The 18887-nt window shown below is 42.2% G+C and overlaps 1 protein-coding gene across 1 annotated transcript in view; it reads right to left on the bottom strand.

Annotated features, from left to right (window-relative positions):
* Positions 1–18887, bottom strand: part of B3GNTL1 (UDP-GlcNAc:betaGal beta-1,3-N-acetylglucosaminyltransferase-like 1) — a 136892-nt gene that overhangs the window by 100345 nt on the left and 17660 nt on the right. The window contains exon 4 of the mRNA XM_006886301.1: positions 12707–12771. Within this exon, the coding sequence (XP_006886363.1) occupies positions 12707–12771 (65 nt within the window). The remainder of the gene's footprint in view (positions 1–12706; positions 12772–18887) is intronic.

The raw sequence follows: 18887 nt of genomic DNA, 5'->3' as shown, positions 1-18887 counted from the left end.
AGTTGAGTACAGCCCTTTTGATTTTCAGGTCCAGTTCTTTGCACATTTCATTATAATACTTTGCTTTTTCTTCCCATGCTGCCCTTCTAAATTTTCTACTCAGTTCCTTTACTTCTTAATTTCTTCCCTTTGCTTTGGCTTCTTGGTGCTCTAGTGCAATATTCAGAATCTTTTCTGATATCCATTTCAGTCTTTTCTTCTTCTGTCTTTATAATGACCTTTTTGCATTTTTCATGGATGATATTCTTGATATCCTTCCAAAGCTCAAAGATGAAAAAAAAAATCAGTGAACCACATACGTACCCATAACCTATATAAGTCCCATCTCTCTGTGACTGAGAAGGAGATTTGAATGTCTATTACCATGAAAAACAATAATAGACACAAAGGTTAGAAGGAGGAGAAAACAAGGCACTGCTGTCTGCCATAGAGGCAATGATCCCACACACATCTCTCTCCCATGGCCATCTAGTTGGAACTGATTCATACCTGGTCCTCCACAGAGTTTTCAGAAGCTGTAAAGTGTACAGGAGGAGACTGCTCATCATTTCCTCAAGAAGCAGCTGGCAGATTTGAACCACCTGCCTTTGTGTTGGCACTGCAACTCCAAGCCCACATAAGCAACCCAAGATACTCAGTATAAATAGCAAAATGAAAAGTAAATTTAGTAAGGTTTCTAGTTTAAAAGATAAAAATTAGCTATAAAAATGTTTAAATGGTGTAATTTACAATAGTATAAAAATCATCAAATAACCTTCATATATTTTGTAAGAATGTTAAATGGTACAATTGCTGTGCAAAACATTCTGGCTGTTCTCTAAAGTATTAAACATAGAGTTACCATATATGCCCATAATTCCACTCTTAAGAATATGCCGAAGAGAAATGAAACATATATCCCCACACAACTCTGTACACAGATGTTCAAAGTAACATTAGAAACAACCTGAATCTGGCAAGCTCTGGTGGCCTAGTGGCAGGAAACTGCACTGCAATCCCAGAGGTGTGTGGTTCAAATCCACCAGATGCTCTGCTGAAGAAGGAGGAACAATCAATCGCCTCCTGTACCAGTCAGATCCAATTTGACGGTACACACATTAAAAAAAAAATGACAACAATAAAAAAAAATTAAAAAAAAAAGAAACAACCTGAATCTATATCAACCAACAAAGGAGTAAACAAAGTAAGGTATATTCACACAATGATATAACATACAATAAAAAAGAAAGAGTGCTATATATTACGTGAATGACTTTTGAAAACAGGATTGCAAGTAAAAAAAAAACAAAAACAAAAAACAGTCTCAAAATGCTGAATGTTGTACTGATGAGAACAGGCAACTCTACAGACGGGACCACAGAAAGACTGGGACTAGAGCCAGAGAGTTTTGTCAGAGAATAAACCAGAGAAACTGATGAACATGCACTCCAGTCACGGCACTCTAAGTTTTAAAATGAGAACACTTTTGAAATAAAAAGAAAAATATTTCAAATAACATTTGAGCAAGAGCCTATGGTGATGAAGGAAGAAGTACAAGCAGGTTTGAAAGAAATAGCAAATAATAAGGCCCCAGGAATAGATGGTTTACCAATGGATGTATTTCAGCTAATGGATGCTGCCCTGGATGTGCTCACCAAGTTGTGCCAAGAAATCTGGAGAACAACCAGTTGGCCAACTGACTGGAAGAGATCTATATTTGTTCCCATTCCAAAGAAGGGTAACCCAATAGCATGTGGAAACTACAGAACAATATCATTGATTTCACACGCAAGCAAGATTCTACTGAAGATTATCGAAAAAGGACTGGAACAGCACATCAGCAGAGAACTGCCAGAAGGCCAGGCGGGGTTTAGAAGGGGTCATGGTACTAGGGATATTGTAGCTGATGTTAAATGGATCTTAGCTGAAAGCAGGGAATACCAGAAGAATGTCTATCTGTGTTTCATTGATTATGCAATGGCATTTGACTGTGTGGATCATAACAAATTGTGGCTGACTCTAAGAAGAATGGGAATCCCAGAACACTTGATCATGCTAATGCGAAACCTATACTTGAACTAAGAGGCAGTCATCAGAACAGAGCAAGGAAACACTGCATGGTTCAAAATTGGGAAGGGTTTACGCCAAGGATGTGTCCTATCTCCATACCTTTTCAACCTGTATGCAGAAAAGATTATCCGAGAGGCTGGGCTCTATGAGGCGAAGTGTGGCGTCAGGATTGGTGGAAGATCTATCAACAATCTGCATTATGCAGATGACACAACCCTGCTTGCTGAAACTGAGGAGGACCTGAAACACTTGCTGCAGAGGGTCAAGGACTGCAGCCTTCAGTATGGACTGAGGCTCAATGTCAAGAAGACAAAGATTCTCACCACTGGACCAATTGGCAGCATCAGGATGGATGGTGAAGAGATTGAGATTGTTCACAGCTTTAGTCTGTTTGGTTCCTCAGTCAACACTCTTGGCACCAGTAGCTAGGAAATTAAAAAACATATTGCGATGGGAAAGTCTGCTGTTAGGGACCGCTCCAAAGTACTGAAGAGCAATGGGGTCACTCAGGAGACTAAGGTGCATCTGATACAGGCTATGGTCTTGGCAATCACTTGTTATGCATCAGAGAGTTGAACAATGACTAGGAACAATAGAAGGAGAATTGATGCCTTTGAGCTGTGGTGCTAGAGAAGAGTATTGAATGTACCATGGACTGCCAAGAAAACAAACAGATTCATCCAGGAGAGGGTTAAAACAGGCTGCCCCTTGGAGGCAAGCATTCTGGGGCTTCGTCTAACATACTTTGGACATGTTGTAAGGAGGGACAGGTCCTTGGAGAGGGACATCATGCTTGGGAGGCTGGAGGGATGGCGTAAGAGGGGAAGAGGTGGATTAATTCTATGAGGTGGATTAATTCAGCAACTGGGGTAATCGGGATGGGTGTGTCAGAGGCAGTGCAATTGGCACAAGATAGAGCAGGGTTTAGGGCTGTTGTACATAGGGTCACTATGAGTCGGAAGCGACTCGACGGCACATTAACAACAACAACAATGACAACAACTAATATTATAGCATTAGTTCCTTTTTTTAAAAAAAAAAAGACAAACACAGAAAAGCAAGCTTTGTGGCACTGGGCAAGAACTATATAGCTTGTCAAACATAACAAACACACATAAGAGTGCCCAGCTGGAGGATACAGAACACAGCATGGACTGTCAAGAGAATAAACAGATGCGTCTTGGAAAAAGTACAGACAGAATTCTCCTTAGAGGTGAAGATAACCAGAGTTCATCTCACATACTTTGGATATATGAGATGACAACCTGCTTGATAAAACAGAGGATCAATAAAAAAGAGAAAGAACTCCAGTGGGATAGACTGACATACTGATTGCAAAAGTGGCTCAGATACAGCAATAATGGCCTGGGCAGTGTTTCTACAGAGGCTGAACAGGGCTGAGATTCCTGCCTGCCACTAGCTCACTTCTACCTGCTGAGTGGTGGCCTTGGAGGTGGGGGTCCTGGCAACATGACATGAGATTTGAATCTAACCCTTCTCCTGCCCCACTGTCTTAGTAAGTAACCCCTTAATATAACTCCCATATTGCCATCATGCAGTTGCCAGGCCTCTTCTTTGGTGTCTCAACACCTTAGGACAAACTGCAAGTTACTAGTCTGGAGTTTTGGCCCCAAACCATTTCCTTCTGGTTTACATAGGGTCACTATGAATTGGAACTGACTCAAAGACACCTAACAGCAACTAAGCAATCTTTTAAACCACTGGAAGCTCTATCTACTTCTAGTAATTGCCTAGACTTCTTCTCAGAGTTGATACACAAGCCTCTTTCTTGAATTATTTTTTGTTTTGTCTCTGTTCATAAAAACCTTCCTGGATAGCAATATTAAATTGTTTTCACAAAGACAAAAGTAGAAGTGTCTGCAAACACAGATCTTTATTGATTTGTCAATAGAAGACCACCATTATACTTCCCATGGTAGGATCAATCTGGTCAGGTGGGTGCTACTTAAGCCATGGTCACAGATGAATGCTGCGATCACAGGGTACTGCTCCTGAGCCAGCTGAAATCTCACTGGGCATGGGTCTGAAATGCAAGTTCATAATTTTGTTTCTTTTCCTTCTCCTCCCCCTCACTTTCAGGTAGACAGTTGATCAAGAAGAAGGGAAAGTGCTCACTTTGGCAGCACATATACAGTTGGAAAGATACAGAGAAAATTAGCATGGTCCTGGCACAAGAATGACACTAAAATTCATGAAGCATTCCATATTTAAAAACAAAAAGAAGAAAGGCAAAAGCACCTGTGGGAGAACTGTAGTGTGGGAGAACTGTAGTGGGCTTCAGCAGGTGCTCTGGTAACCTAAGTCTCCATTCTTCAAGGAAGGGTCAAAGTAGCAAGGCTTTCATTTCTTAATGCTAATAAAGCTGTGGGGAGCTCTGGTGGCCTAGTGGTAAGAAGTTGTGCTGCAATCCCAAAGGCGTGCGGTTTGAATTCACCAGCTGCTCTGAGGGAGAAAGATGGGCAGTCTTCTCCTGTGCCTCTGAAAACCTTCTGGAGGGTCAGCTATGGATCAGTTCCAACTTCATGGCACAAAAGTACAACAACAATAAATATTTAATTAATAGTAAGGGGAAAGGTAGAGTTTTCTCTACCCATCTAAACAGGGTTATAGAACATTATATCATGAAGGAGTCTAGGTCGCTGAGCATCGCTTCAAACAGGATAATGCATCACTTATGGGACAGTGCACACACTTCTTCTCTAGGATGCCAGTTCAAGTTTTGTCCCAGCAGAAGGCTCTCTGTTGCCTCTAGAGGAAGGTCCTAGAACAATCTGAAGACACCGACTGTGCCTGTGAAAGTAGATCAATTTCTTAGACAAGAAAAGGAGAGGAAGACTATGTGGGAAAGGAACAGAGCTATGCTAGTGTAAGAGAAGTCATGCTCACAGTGGAAGGCAGAGGTGGGAGCTAGCTACCTCACAGCCCCTCCCAGGGCTACCTAAGAGCCCTCCCAACACCTCAGGGCTTAAGATGCAGTGTAATAAGCTCCGACTCATAGAGATCCTAAGAACATGAGCTCAAACCTCTGTCTGTCCTGTAAGCCCCACACTGTGTCAGTCACTGTGTTAATTCATCTCCTTGAGGGTTTTCTTTTGCTGACACCCACATTTCCAATCATGTTGCCCTTCTCCAGGAACTGGCTCCTCCTGACAACATGTCCAGAGTGTGTGAGACAAAGCCTCACTATCTTTGCTATAAGGAGTAATTTGGCTTTACTTCATCCAAGATAGAATTGTCTATTCTTTTGTCAGGCCATGGTACAGTCAATATTCTTCCCCAACACTATAACTCAAAGGCATAAACTATTCCCTCCCCCCTTTTTCTTATTCATTGTCCTCAATTTTAGCAAGCAAAGTTGTGTCATCTGCATAATGTCAGTTGTTGATGAGTCTTACTCTAAAAAAGGTCAAGGACTGTTATCTTCAGTATGGCAGTTCGACATCAAGAAGACAATGATTCTCACCACTGGGCCAATTGGCAGCACCGCGATAGATGGAGAAGAGATAGAGGTTGTTAACAATTACAGCTTGCTCGGCTCCACAATCAACACTCTTGGCACCAGCAGTCAGGAAATCAAAAGACAAATTGCAGTGGGAAAATCTGGTGTCAGAGACCTCTCCAGAGTACTGAAAAGCAATGAAGTCTAGATACTAAGGTGCGTCTGATCCAGGCCATGGTCTTTGCAATTACTTGCTGTGCATCACAGAACTGGACAATGACTAAGGATGACAGAAAAAGAACCAATGCCTTCAAACTGTGGTGCTGGAGAAGAGTCTTGAACATACCATGGACCACCAAGAAAACAAATAGGTCTGTCTTGGAGAAGGTGAAACCAAGTTTCTCCTTGGAGGCTAGGATTTTGAAGCTCCATCTCACATACTTTGGGCATGAGGCCGGAAGGGATCAGTCCTTGGAGAAGGGCATCATGGTTGGAAGGGTGGAGAGACTACACAGGAGAAGATGACTCTGGATGAGATGGATTGATGCTGTCACTGGGGGATAGGTGTGTCAGAATTAGTGAGACTGGTTTAGGACAGGGCAGGCTTCAAAGCTGTTCTGTATAGGATTGCTATGAGTCATAGGCGACTTGCTGGCACATAACATTCATTGTCCAACTTTTTTACATATACATGAAGCAATGGAAAATACCATGGTTTGGATCAGGAGAACTTTAGTCTTTAAATTGACATCCTTGCTCTCCAGCATTTTAAAGAGGGTCTTGGTAGCAGATTTTCCCACTGGAATGTACCAACTGATTTCTTAATTGCTGTTTCCATGGGTACAGACTGTGGATCCAACTATAAGTAAAATCCTTGACAACTCTGTTTCTTCTCTTATTATGATATTGCTTATTGATGCTGTTGTGAAGATTTTTCTTTTATGCTGAGGTTAAATACATACTAAAGTCCATAGTTTTTGATCTTCTTCAGTTAGTGCTTCACATCTTCATTTTCAGCATACTGGGCTGGGCTGACAACCAAAAGATCAACAACTTAAGTTCACAGTTGCTCCACAACAAAAAGATAAACAGCCTCCTTCTGTAAAGATGTACAGCCTCAGATACCTGCTGGAGGGTCTCAATGAGCCTGGACCAGTTCCACAGCAACAGGTATTGTTTCGTGTTACAAACACTCTCACATGAAAACATGTATGATTTCCAGCACACTGTTGGTTCAGAACTCAACAAACTCAACTCTTTGACATCGAGTCAGAACCAACCCAAGTTGATGCTCCATCAGGTTTTCTGAGACTCTAAATCAGGTGAGAGGAGACGGGTCATCTGGTAAATTCCAACCACCTGAGTGCTGTGTCCTTTGGGTCAGGTGCACAGTTCCTTAGAGATTAAGCCATCAGTGCTTCCTGCTTGTTCATAAGACAGGAAACATTATCCAGGCTGTAGTCAACATTCTTCAGTAAAGAGGGAGCCAGCCACAGAATGAAGAGCTGATTTCAAATCCTAGTCCCCAGAGCCAGCCCTTTCTCCCCCATCCACGTTCCTGTCTGCACCTCTCAGGTCTACTGGGAGCAGCTATCTCCAGCTCACGTGACAGCTGCTCTGTAGATAAAATTCCCAGTGGCAGCACTATTAGAAAATGAACTCAGTCTCCCCACCACACCCTGCATCCACTCATCTGCTGCCACCTTTACAAATTCTTCCCAAAGTTGTAGCTAATTATGCATAACCAGTATAAACATTCTTTCCTAAATGATCCATGTTAACACTGACAGACAAATATGACAGTCAGATGTGATAGAAAAATTAAGAGAGACAAGACCCTCATCTATCTGGCAACATGTGTATTTAATAAACCACTGAGCATGGTGCTGTTCTCAGCACAGTGATAACAGTGTCCTCCACAGTCCCTCAGGGGCCAGAAATACTTAGAGGCTCCCAATCTTATTCCTCCTCTCCATATTTTACTGTCTCCTGCATCCTTGGAGAGACCAAGAAAGAGAAGTGAAAACAACTGCTAAAATTTTAGAGTCAACATTTTCACTTACTAGTGGATTGGACAAAATGTTTAATGGAAAAGAGACTGAGAGTACTCTTCATTATCTTGGAAACCCTCACTTAAGTAGTGTCCTCTTACTTCCTTCTGAAGGGGTCTACCCTCTCAATGGCTAGAAAACAAATGAGCACAAGGGCCCCCTGGGAGGCATCCACCTGACCTAAGTCCTAACTTAGGTGTCTTATAAAAATACAGCAGTAAACATACAAAAGCCATCAATTGTCAGCTGATGCAGAACTGTCATCTGACAAGAATGTAATACCTATTGAGACTTCCTGTTAAAATTCTCAACAAGGTAGCAACTGTAATGGCTAAGGTCGTATGCCAACGTAGCAGAAATGATAAAGTCATTCCCCAAGGGGAGATATGACACAATGCAAACACCATCATTGTGAGATCTGCTATAAATCCAGAAGGAATTTCTTCAAGGAGGTAGCCTAAAGTGAATGTATATGAACTCTCCCGCTTTTTACTAGATTTTACAACTAGGATTTTTTTTGGATCCTGCATTCAGCTTTGGTCATCTGACCTCCAATTTGTGAACCAGCAGGCTTCCTTCTGACCTGCCAATCTTACTTTCGTCAGGCTCTTAACAGTATCAGTCAGGAAATGCCTCCAGTCTCAGGTCCGATCCACGAGCTCAGGAATTGCTTCCTGGAGTTAACAAGCATGTGAGTCACTTTTTAACTCAGGTTTTCTCTCATTCTCTCTCTTTTTTTATTCTTCTTAATGGTTTACTAGAAAGCTCACACACATTTTCACACCAGATCTTTTCCATCTCCTTAATCCCCCATCCATCAAATTGTGCAACTCTATGATTAACGTCCACCAATCCCCACCCTTCTACTCCCACCCTCCCAGCTTAGATTCTCAAATTTGTTCTACAATAAGTCTTATACAATATTTGTCCTTATGGGACTGAGTTAGCTCACTTTGCATAATGTTCTCCAGTCCCTCCAAATTCAGGTAGTAATTTACAAAATCATTGCTCTTATGTGCTGCATAGTATTCCATTGTGTGAATGTATCATAATTTCTCAATCCATTAAATTGTAATTGGACACTTGGGCTGGTTCCTGTTCTTGTGACAGTGAATAATGCTGCTATGAACACTGGTGTACAGGTCTCCATTTGTGTCTCAGTTGTCATTTTTTCAGGGTATATCCCAAGCAGTGGACAGCTGGGTCACATGGAACTTCAATCTCTTCTCCGTCTATCATGGTGCTGCCATTAGGCCCAGTGATGATAATCTTTGCTTGATGTTGAGTTTCAATCCACATTGAAACTATATAGTCCTTGACCTTCCGCAGCAAATGCTTCAGGTCTTCCTCAGTTTGGGCAAGTAAGATTGTGTCATCTGCATAAAGTAGGTTGTTGATGAGTCTTCCTCCAATCCTGATTCAACATTCCTCCTCATAAAGTCTAGCCTCCCTTAAGTCTAACCATTGAAATGAAAGACAATCTAAGTAAGTAAAGAGACTCTATTCAGTGAATGGAAGCCCACAGAGTGAAGATGCTAATTACACTTGGATTGATACACAGGTTTAACACAATTCCTACCAAAATTTCACCAAAAATCTTTGTAGATGTAACGTATTCTAAAATTTCCATGGAAGAGTACAGGCCCTAAAATAGTTGAAAATATCAAGATAAAGATGAATAAGGTAGAAGGAATCACTCTACCTGACTCCCAAGATTTATTCTTTGGTAACAGAAATCCAGACTGCTGAAGAAAAAGGCAATGAGATCAAGGGAACCTAACAAAGAACTTACAAACAGACCCATACAAAGGTCTACAAAGCACTTCAATGAAGAGGGGCAGTCTTGCAATGGTGCAGAGGAGCTAGCTGTTCAGTGGCCAAACATCTCAAACAACACTGCAATCCAAAAACACATTACACAAAATTTAACTCCACATGAATCACAGAGCTAAATATGAAAGTAAAATGTTTAGGAAAATATATAGGACACAACCTCGGGAATCTAATGTTTCTTAAACTTGACAGCAAAAGCATCATCTATATAAAAGAAAAAAAAATGTTTAAATTGGATTTCTTCTAAAGTTTAACATTTTCATCCACATTACACAGCATTTCATAAATTCTTTGGTTTTTAGTGTGGCATATGTGAAGGTACCACAATTTCTTTACTCATTTGGTCCTTGATGGGCACTTGAGTTTCAGACAGAATCCTTCTGGTATGGCTACAGGGCACAGGGAGGAGGCAGGGAGTTGTTGAGCTTAAGTGTTACCTAGTCACCTGCAACTCATAGTAACCCTATGTACAGCTCTCAACTATGCTTTATCCTGAGCCAGTCTCACAGACTCTGACATACCCCATTACCTCTGTTACTGTGTCACTCCATCTCATCCGGGGTCTTCCTCTCCTGAGCTGTCCCCCCATTCTCCCAACTATGATGTCCTTCTCCAAGGACTGGTTCTTCCTGGACAAGTGCCCAAAATTTGTGAGACAGAGCTTCAAAATCCTTGCCTCCAGAGAGCAAGTTGGTTTCACCCTTTCCAGAACAGACCTACTTGTTCTCTTGGGAGTCCATGGCATGTTCAGGACTGTTCTCCAGCACTACAGTTCAAAGGCATCAATTCTTCTTCTGTCATCCTTACTCACTGTCCAGTTCTCTGATGTATAGCAAGTAAGTGCAGAGACTATGGTGTAGATCAGGCACACCTTGGTCTCCAGATTGACACGACTGCCTTTAGCACTTTGGAGAGATCTCTGACAGCCCACTTCCCCTGTGCAATTTGTCTTTTGTCCTGACTGGTGGTGCCATGAGTACTGACTGTGGAGACAAGCAAGATGAAATTGTTAACAACCTCAATCTCTTCTCCATCTGTCATGGGAAGCAGGGAGTAGAAAATTAATAAACAGATAATAAACAGTTATTAAGATTGGTGAAAGGAAAGGTAATATGGATGATCAGGCATTATGGGTATTGTAATAATTAATGTTATGGAACAAAATGTGTATGAAAGATTGAAAAATTAATACATTTTATAAACTTTCACTCAAATCATAACAAATTTTAAAGTTGAAAATTTTGCTCTCTGAAAATTCCTACTGAGAAGATGAAAGGGCAAGCCACAAATTGGAAAGAGGATACATCTGTACCCACATATGTGACAAAGAAGAATTAAGGAGGGTACAGGCAAGAAAATGAACAGGTCTGTCCTGGAGAGGGTAAAACCAGGCTGCTCCTTGGAGGCAAGGATTTCAAAGCTCTGTCTCACATACTTTGGGCAAGTTTCCAGGAGGGACTAGTCCTTGGAGAAAGATATCATGCTTGGAATGGTGGAGGGACAGTGCAGGAGAGGAAGATCCTGAATAAGATGGACTGACACAGTACCTGGGGTAAGTGTGTCAGAGACAGTGAGATTCGCTCAGGATAGAGCAAGGTTCAGAGCTGCTGCGCATAGGATCACTATGGGTTGTGGTCAACTCAACTTGAGGACTATAATAACAACAGTAACTGCAATTAAGGGAGCCACATGAATATTCTCGTTTTTCAGAGCAGATGACAGCTTTACAGTAGAGTCTCCTCTGCATGAGACAGCATTATGGAAAAGTCTGAATGACTGTGAGAACTGTGACAAAATGTGACATATATAAATGAGGTGATCCCACACTGTTGGAAAACATTTGATATAAAGTTGCACAAATCTTCCATTAGTAGAAGTAGAAGGGAAAATATAAGAACAACTCAGTGTTTGCAAAGTGCAATAAAGTGAGGTGTGCTCACATATAAAGAATTACCAAAACAGGGGAGGGGGACACCCACCCCAACAACACCCAAATCCAAGTCCATCAGAAAATATGAAGACATTTCACTGAAGAGGACCTACAGATGGAGAAAACGCAAATGAAAAGATATACAATGATATTAGCTAATAAACAAATACAAATTGAGACCACAATGAGCTATTATTACACAGAGACCAGAATGGTTAAAAATTAAAAATACATGACAATCCCAAATGCTGGTGAAGGTCAGAGACCCCAATCTCACATACATACTGCTGGTGGGAATGTGAAATGACATGGTCTCTCTGGAAAACAGTGTGCCAGTTTCTTATAAACTAAACATGCAATTAACATACAATTCAGCTCCATTCCTGAGCTTCAGTAGACTTGCAACATATTTTAGGTTTTTTGGTTAAGCCACACAAGATTGTTTGCCACCACAGTCTCTCTCAACTAAGAGAGATTCCATGTGCTGTTAATGATAAGGGGGGCATTAGTGGAAATGAAAACCATAGCAGACTCTGGAATTCTCAAAAGGCAAAAGAGGAATAAACAGTACCTAGACCAAACCAACATAAAAAAAAGAGGGTAAGAGGGGACAGGGGAATGGGGGGGCGGGGATTGTATCCCAATGAAGGAATTTGTCTTTCACTTTTCAAGGAGAGGAGCGAACTGGGAGGAAGGGGCGGGTAGGGAGAAAAGTGCAACAATGAATGAATGGAAATCCAAAATCTCTATAAATGTTCATTAAAAGATAAAAAAATTTAAAAAAAAAAACCCAAGACAAAAAAAATTATTTTTGTCAAACAGTCTTCTAAGTGGTATAGCACTGGTCTGTGCATTGTTGTACAGAGGGAACTCTTGGTTGCTATGATGCTGAACACTGTGACACTGATGTGCCAAATGCAATAATGGTTACTCATGGTGGACAGTGTTTGGTGGAGCTTCCCGATGGGTGGCATCCACTTCCAAAATGGCTTGCTTCTGGAAACTCTAAGAACAGCGTGCTCAGGTCTTTTGTTCATAGGGTTGCTATGAGTTGTCTACGACTCGACGGCATTTAACAACAACATTTCCTTGTTCTGTTCAGCCAACTGCTTGCTGTAAGTATAGGTTTAGCATGAGCATAATCAAGTGTTCTGGGATTCTCATTCTTCTCCGTATCAGCTTGAGCATTTTGACAATGTGATGAGGATGATGCAGGACAGAACAAGGTTCAGATCTGTTGTTCACAGGTCATTCTAAGTCAAGGTAAGCTCAATGGCACCTAATAACAACAGTCAACCAATTTTAACAAAAGGCACAATAAAATGGAAGGTCACATACTTTATTTAATCATCACACATAATAAATGAAACAAGAGTTACTTACTGAATCCAGGAAGCAAAGGTAAGTCCCTGAGCTCTGTGCTATCGCTCGATTTTTAGAATATCCAACTGTTGAAAAAAGAGAAGAAAAGCTCTTTGACAATTTTCAAAGCATTCGCTTTCCTAATGAACAGTAAAATACATATGAAAGGAGAAGGAGGGACCTCTCACACTCTGAAGTAGAAAATCAGGCTAGCTTTACAAAGAATCCAAGAGGTGCAAATAAAAAAATAACAATCCAGATTCCATAATGACATGTTGTTGTTGTTATGTGCCGTCGAGTCGCTTGCGACTCATAGCGACATTATGTACAACAGTCCTAAACTCTGCTCTGTCCGGTGCCAATTGCACTGCCTCCGACACACCCATCCCGATTACCCAAGTCACTGAATCAATCCACCTCATAGAGGGCCTTCCTCTCCTGCGCTGTCCCTCCACCCTCCCAAGCATGATGTCCCTCTCCAAGGACCTCTCCCTCCTTACAACATGTCCAAAATATGTTAGACAAAACCGCAGAGTCCTTGCCTGCAAGGAGCAGCCTGATTTAACCCTTTCCAGGATGAATCTGTTTGTTTTCCTAGCAGTCCATGGTACTCTCAATAATCCTGTCTAGCACCACAGCTAAAGGCATCAATTTTCCTTCTATCCTCCTTAGTCACTGTCCAACTCTCTGATGCATAATATGTGATAGCAAAGACCATGGCCTATATCAGACACACCTTAGTCTCCAGAGAGACACCATTGCTCTTCAGTACTTTGGAGAGGTCCCTAACAGCAGACTTTCCTATCACAATACGTCTTTTAATTTCCTGGCTATTGGTGCCAAGAGTGTTCACTGTGGAGCCAAGCAAACTATAAAGCTGTGAACAATCTCAATCTCTTCACCATCCATCCTGATGCTACCAATTGGTCCAGTGGTGAGAATCTTTGTCTCCTTGACATTGAGCCTCAATCCATATTGGAGGCTGCAGTCCTTGACCCTCTGCAGCAAGCGTTTCAGGTCCTCCTCGGTTTCAGCAAGCAGGGTTGTGTCATCTGCATAATGCAGATTGTTGATAGATCTTCCACCAATCCTGACGCCACATTTTTCCTCACAGAGCCCAGACTCCTGGATAATCTGTTCTGCATACAGGTTGAAAAGGTATGGAGACAGGTCACATCCACGGCGTACACCCTTCCCAATTTTGAACTATGCAGTGTTTCCTTGCTCTGTTCCGATGACTGCCTCTTGGTCCAAGTATAGGTTTCACATTAGCACGATCAAGTGTTCTGGGATTCCCATTCTTCTCAGAATCAGCCACAGTTTGTTATGATCCATACAGTCTCAAATGCCTTTGCATAATCAATGAAACACAGACATTTTTCTGGTATTCCCTGCTTTCAGCTAAGATCCATCTAACATCATCTACAATAGCCCCAGTACGACCCCTTCTAAACCCAGCCTGAACTTCTGGCAATTCTTTGCTGATGTGCTGTTCAAGTCGTTTTTGGATAATCTTCAGTAGAATCTTGCTTGCATGTGAAATCAATGATATTGTTCTGTAGTTTCCACATGCTATTGGGTTACCCTTCTTTGGGATAGGAACAAATATAGATCTCTTCCACTCAGTTGGCCAACTGGTTGTTCTCCAGATTTCTTGGCACAACTTAGAAAAGTAGAGTCACTGAAAAAGGGGAATAATCCCAATGAGATGGACTGACATAGTGACTGCAGCAAAGGACTTAAGCATAGCACAGGTTATAAGAATATTGCAAGGTCTAGAAGGTTTTGTTTTGCTATCTGTGGGGTAACAACAGATGGAAGCAGGATGTATTAGCTGAAGGGATAAAATCAGCAAACACTACCGAGTATATGACTAAATCAAGTTCTGGGGAAGATTTTTCAAAATAAAAATTGAGATGTTCGATAGTCCTTTGGCACTTTCTATAATGTCTGGACAACAAGCTGACTTGAACAGTCAGCAAGTGATGTAGGATGCTGAGGGCAAAGCCCAAGAAAAGACTGTCTCAATGCTCCTTGGAATAAACACAAGCCAGGAAAAGGCAAGGCTGAAGAGGGGCCTGGAGGGGCATGACATCTGGCATCCCAGAAAAGATGCTGCTAACAGCTGATGTGTGCTGGCCCCCGTCATGGGGTCAGCACTGCCAAGAAGGTGCAGAGCTGGACACAAAGGCACCAAGTGAGCAGTGGGTCTGTATTCAAAGATGAGAAAATAAGCTAAGCTGTCAGTCCCTGGGGCACTGAACCACCACTACCAGGAGACCCAGAAAGGTGTAGAGAGGGTGCCCATTCCAGTTTGGGCCACTAGCACACTGCACCAGACTCAGCACCCATTTGACTCAGCTGCTGGGTGAGGCAAAGCCTGGCTCATGGACACAAGAGTAGTGTTCTGGTAAGATCCATGCATATGTGCAGCATGGTTTCCAACACTAACCCAAAAACTCAGCCAAACAGGGTCACAATTCAGGGAAAGAATGGCAACAAGCCCCTGATTTGCCACTGCCCTGGGGGTGGCTATCTCCAGCAGCTTGGTCTCCACCACACACAGAAGGAAAAAACAGTGTCTCTCCACTACCACACAGAGCAAAGCAAGCACAAAGGCATCTGGGTCACCCTAAAGGGTGAGCACTACCCAGAGCTGGGGAAGACCTTCCCACCACCCAATTCAAGTCAGCAGCAGCTGTGTTCCAAAGCTGCTTCTCAGGGTCGGGTTTATGGGGATAAAACCTGACTGAATGATTCTGGGGAAAGAAGGAAGACATATTTCACTAAGGAAGCTGGAGGCTTCTCACAATGAAACTTGTGTTTGGCAAAGACAAGGAATTTGCTCTAATATTATTGCCCTGAGGAAAGTCAAATGTTTGTGCCAGAGCCCATGTTTGGGGAGGCTAGTCCCTTTGTGCAGAGGGCGGTCGCCATGGCCACGGCCATGAAAACCTGCTCCTGACAGGGTGGCATTCCTCAGTCCTGGAGAGGAGGGTGGGGGTGTGCCATTCTGACTTTAGCAAGTGACCACATTATTAAGAAATGTTCTCTCTGTTATGATGCAAAATAATAACAAATAAACCAATCATTCTGTGATTTAAACAGCCCAGCACTCCCGAAAACAGACACTTTGGATCCACTCTGGATGTCAGTTACCTACCATAGTTTTTCCTATTTAAGAAAATATTAGTATAGGAAAATATGTCCTTTCTGCTATCCCTAACTGAATCAACTTCATTAACAGGTTTAAGCCAAACTTCAATGAGACATTAAGATGACCTCATTTCACAGACTTTGGCTGGTTTTTCACAATTTGTCTGTATATCTGATTTATTTTTCTGTTGCTAGACTACGCACAAATGTGATATGGCCAAGTCATAGCTAATCTACTAAAAGTACTTAGGAACACCAGTACTTGAATTTAAGTGGAGATTAGAGGGTAAGTGTCTTTAATTCACTTTCATTCACCAATGGAAGAAGCAACAGGCCTTAAACAAAGAGCAGTAAGTGCTGTGCAGTCATTTTCAGAAACCACACTCTTCCACACACTTTTCTAGAAGTAATTTGAAACAGATGTTATGACTTTGATGGATTAAAATTTTTTTGTTCATTTGCTTGTTTTCCTAAACAAGCTAAAGTCACAAAAACAGAAATAATTTCAAGAAAAACACTGGCATGTTGTATGCTGTTGATGATAGTGCTGGTGGCACCACCTGCTCTAAGTATGTACATGGGATCACTCCTCTCCCCATCACGACAATCACCCAGCACTGCACCCTGTTCACACGGGGAAGCCAGGACTCATGGGGAGATTCTGGAGCCCACATTGGGAGACCCTGCTCTCCACCTCTGGTCCTGTGTCACTCACCATTCCAGCCAAGCTCAGAGGCCAGCAAGTGAGCTCTTGCTTGCTTCCTAAGACACACTCCTCACTTGTGCATAAGGAGGCGTCTCATGTGAAGTTGATCTGACAGGGCCAGAGGGTAAGACCACTGCATATACACTTTTAAAATAATGATACATTCTTCTTTCAAAGGGTCACATTTTTAATTCTATTTTAACTTAAATGTTAATTCTTAAATCTCTTACATATTTTTCTATTTTCTTAAGTAGATTGCACTAAACATGTTTGATAGGAATATGGTGTGGATAGAAGAAGGGAGATTTGGAAGAGAAGCCAGATTCATGCTTTGAGGCCAAGCGCTCTCTTAACTCATCTGCTCATGTCTACATGAACAACAATGAAATACTGCCAGAGAATGGGCACAAGGAAATATGGCCTAATCTTGGGTGCATCCAGGCAGGGGAGAAAATACTTACAAAAATGTATTCCATAAGCAGAAGTACTTTCTGTGAGATAGTGTCCAACAATGTGGAACCTTGTCTGAGGTGACCCCCAAAAAACTCTGTGACAGATACCTTGGGCCCAATTCCATACTGGCCAATTACCAGGCATACTAGTTCTGAGCCTTTGCAGGATGAAAATAGAACCTACTCCAGAGGACTGAGGCAAGAACTTTTATAAAGTCAAACACTCAGTGGGGATGGGATAAGAAGTGAGGTGGCTGTGACAGTCTTTCAAGATTGGTCCCTAAGGTAAGGCAGTCAAGCTTCAGAGGCGTCACCAAAACTGGCAGAGAAGAGAGATAAAATGTGACATGAAGGACAGTGGTATAAGAACGAAAACCTTTTCTCTCCCTCTCCTGCCTCTCTTGGAACCAGCTGAGTAAGATTCTTCTGTTCCCACTGATCTACTCATCACCCAATTTATCCTGAGAACACTGCAGGAACTTCTGAGAGCCTGTGCTTCTCCAATCACAGGAGCTATTAGGAAAGGTAACACTTCTCAGCTCTCATATGAGGGGCACTCCAGGAGCACCAAGCTCTCAGCCTAGAAATCCTCTGAGATCGAAAAAACCGTGATACAACAGTATGTGGAAATTACCAAACAAAATCACTAATATTACACACAAGCAAAATTCTGCTGAAGATTATCCAAAAGTGACTGGAACACTATATTAACAGAGAACTGCCAGATGTGCAGGCTGGATTTAGAAGAGGTCATGGTACTAGAGATATTATAGGGATATTACAATATAAGGTGGATCTTGGCAGAAGGCAAAGAGTACCAGAGAGATATCTGTGTTTCATTGACTACACAAAGGCATTTGACTGTGTTGATCACAACAAATTGTGGCTAACCTTGAGGAGAATAGGAACCCCAGAACACTTGATTGTGTTTATGTGAAACCGATACTTGGATGGGGAAAAAGTCCTCAGAACAGAGCAAGGATACACTACATGGTTCACAATCAAGAAAGGAGTGAGTCAGGGATATGTCCTGTCTCCATACCTTTTCAATCTATATGCAGAACAGACCATTTGGGAGGCTTGGCTTTATGAGGTGGAATGTGGTTAAAACTGGAGGAAGATTCATCAACAACCTACATTAGGCAGATGACACGACCTTGCTTGCTGAAACTGAGGAGGACCTGAAGCACTTGCTGCAGAAGATCAAGGAGTGTAGTCTTCAATACAGATTGCAGCTCAACATCAAAAAGACAAAGATTCTCTTCACTGAGTCAACTGGCACCCTCATAACAGATGGAGAAGAGACTGAGATTGTTAACAGCTTCAGCTTGCTCAGCTGCCTCAGTCAACGCTCTTGGCACCGGCAATCAGGAAATCAAGATTGACTGCACTTGGAAAATCTGCTGTCAGGGATCTCTCTAGAGTCCTGAGAAGCAATAAAGTCGGTTTAGAAACCAAGATGCACCTGATCCAGGCCATGGTTTTTGCAATGACTCGCTATGCATCAGAGAACTGGATAATGACTAAGGATGGCAGAAGAAGAATCAATGTCTTTGAGCTGTGGTGCTGGAGAAGAGTCTTAAATATATTATGGACTGCCAAGAAAACAAATAAGTCTGTCTTGGAGAGGGTGAAACCAAGTTTCTCCTTGGATGCTAGGATTCTGAAGCTCTGTCTCACCTACTTTGGGCCTGTGGCCAGGAGGGACCAATCCTTGGAGAAGGATAATCATGCTCAGAAGAGTGGAGGGAAAGGAAAGATCCTGGATGATTGGTACAGTAACTGGAGCAATAGGCGTAGGTGTGTTGAAGTCAGTGAGAATGGTTCAGGACATGCAGACTTCAGAGCTCTTGTACATAGGGTCGTTATGAGTTGAGGCAACTCAATG

This window comes from Elephantulus edwardii, unplaced genomic scaffold, assembly GCF_000299155.1.
Source record: "Elephantulus edwardii isolate Elephantulus edwardi_28Jun2011 unplaced genomic scaffold, EleEdw1.0 scaffold00048, whole genome shotgun sequence".
NCBI classification, from domain to species: domain Eukaryota; kingdom Metazoa; phylum Chordata; class Mammalia; order Macroscelidea; family Macroscelididae; genus Elephantulus; species Elephantulus edwardii.
The sequence above is the reverse complement of the archived record's forward strand: the minus strand, read 5'-3'. Positions and strand labels throughout refer to the sequence as shown.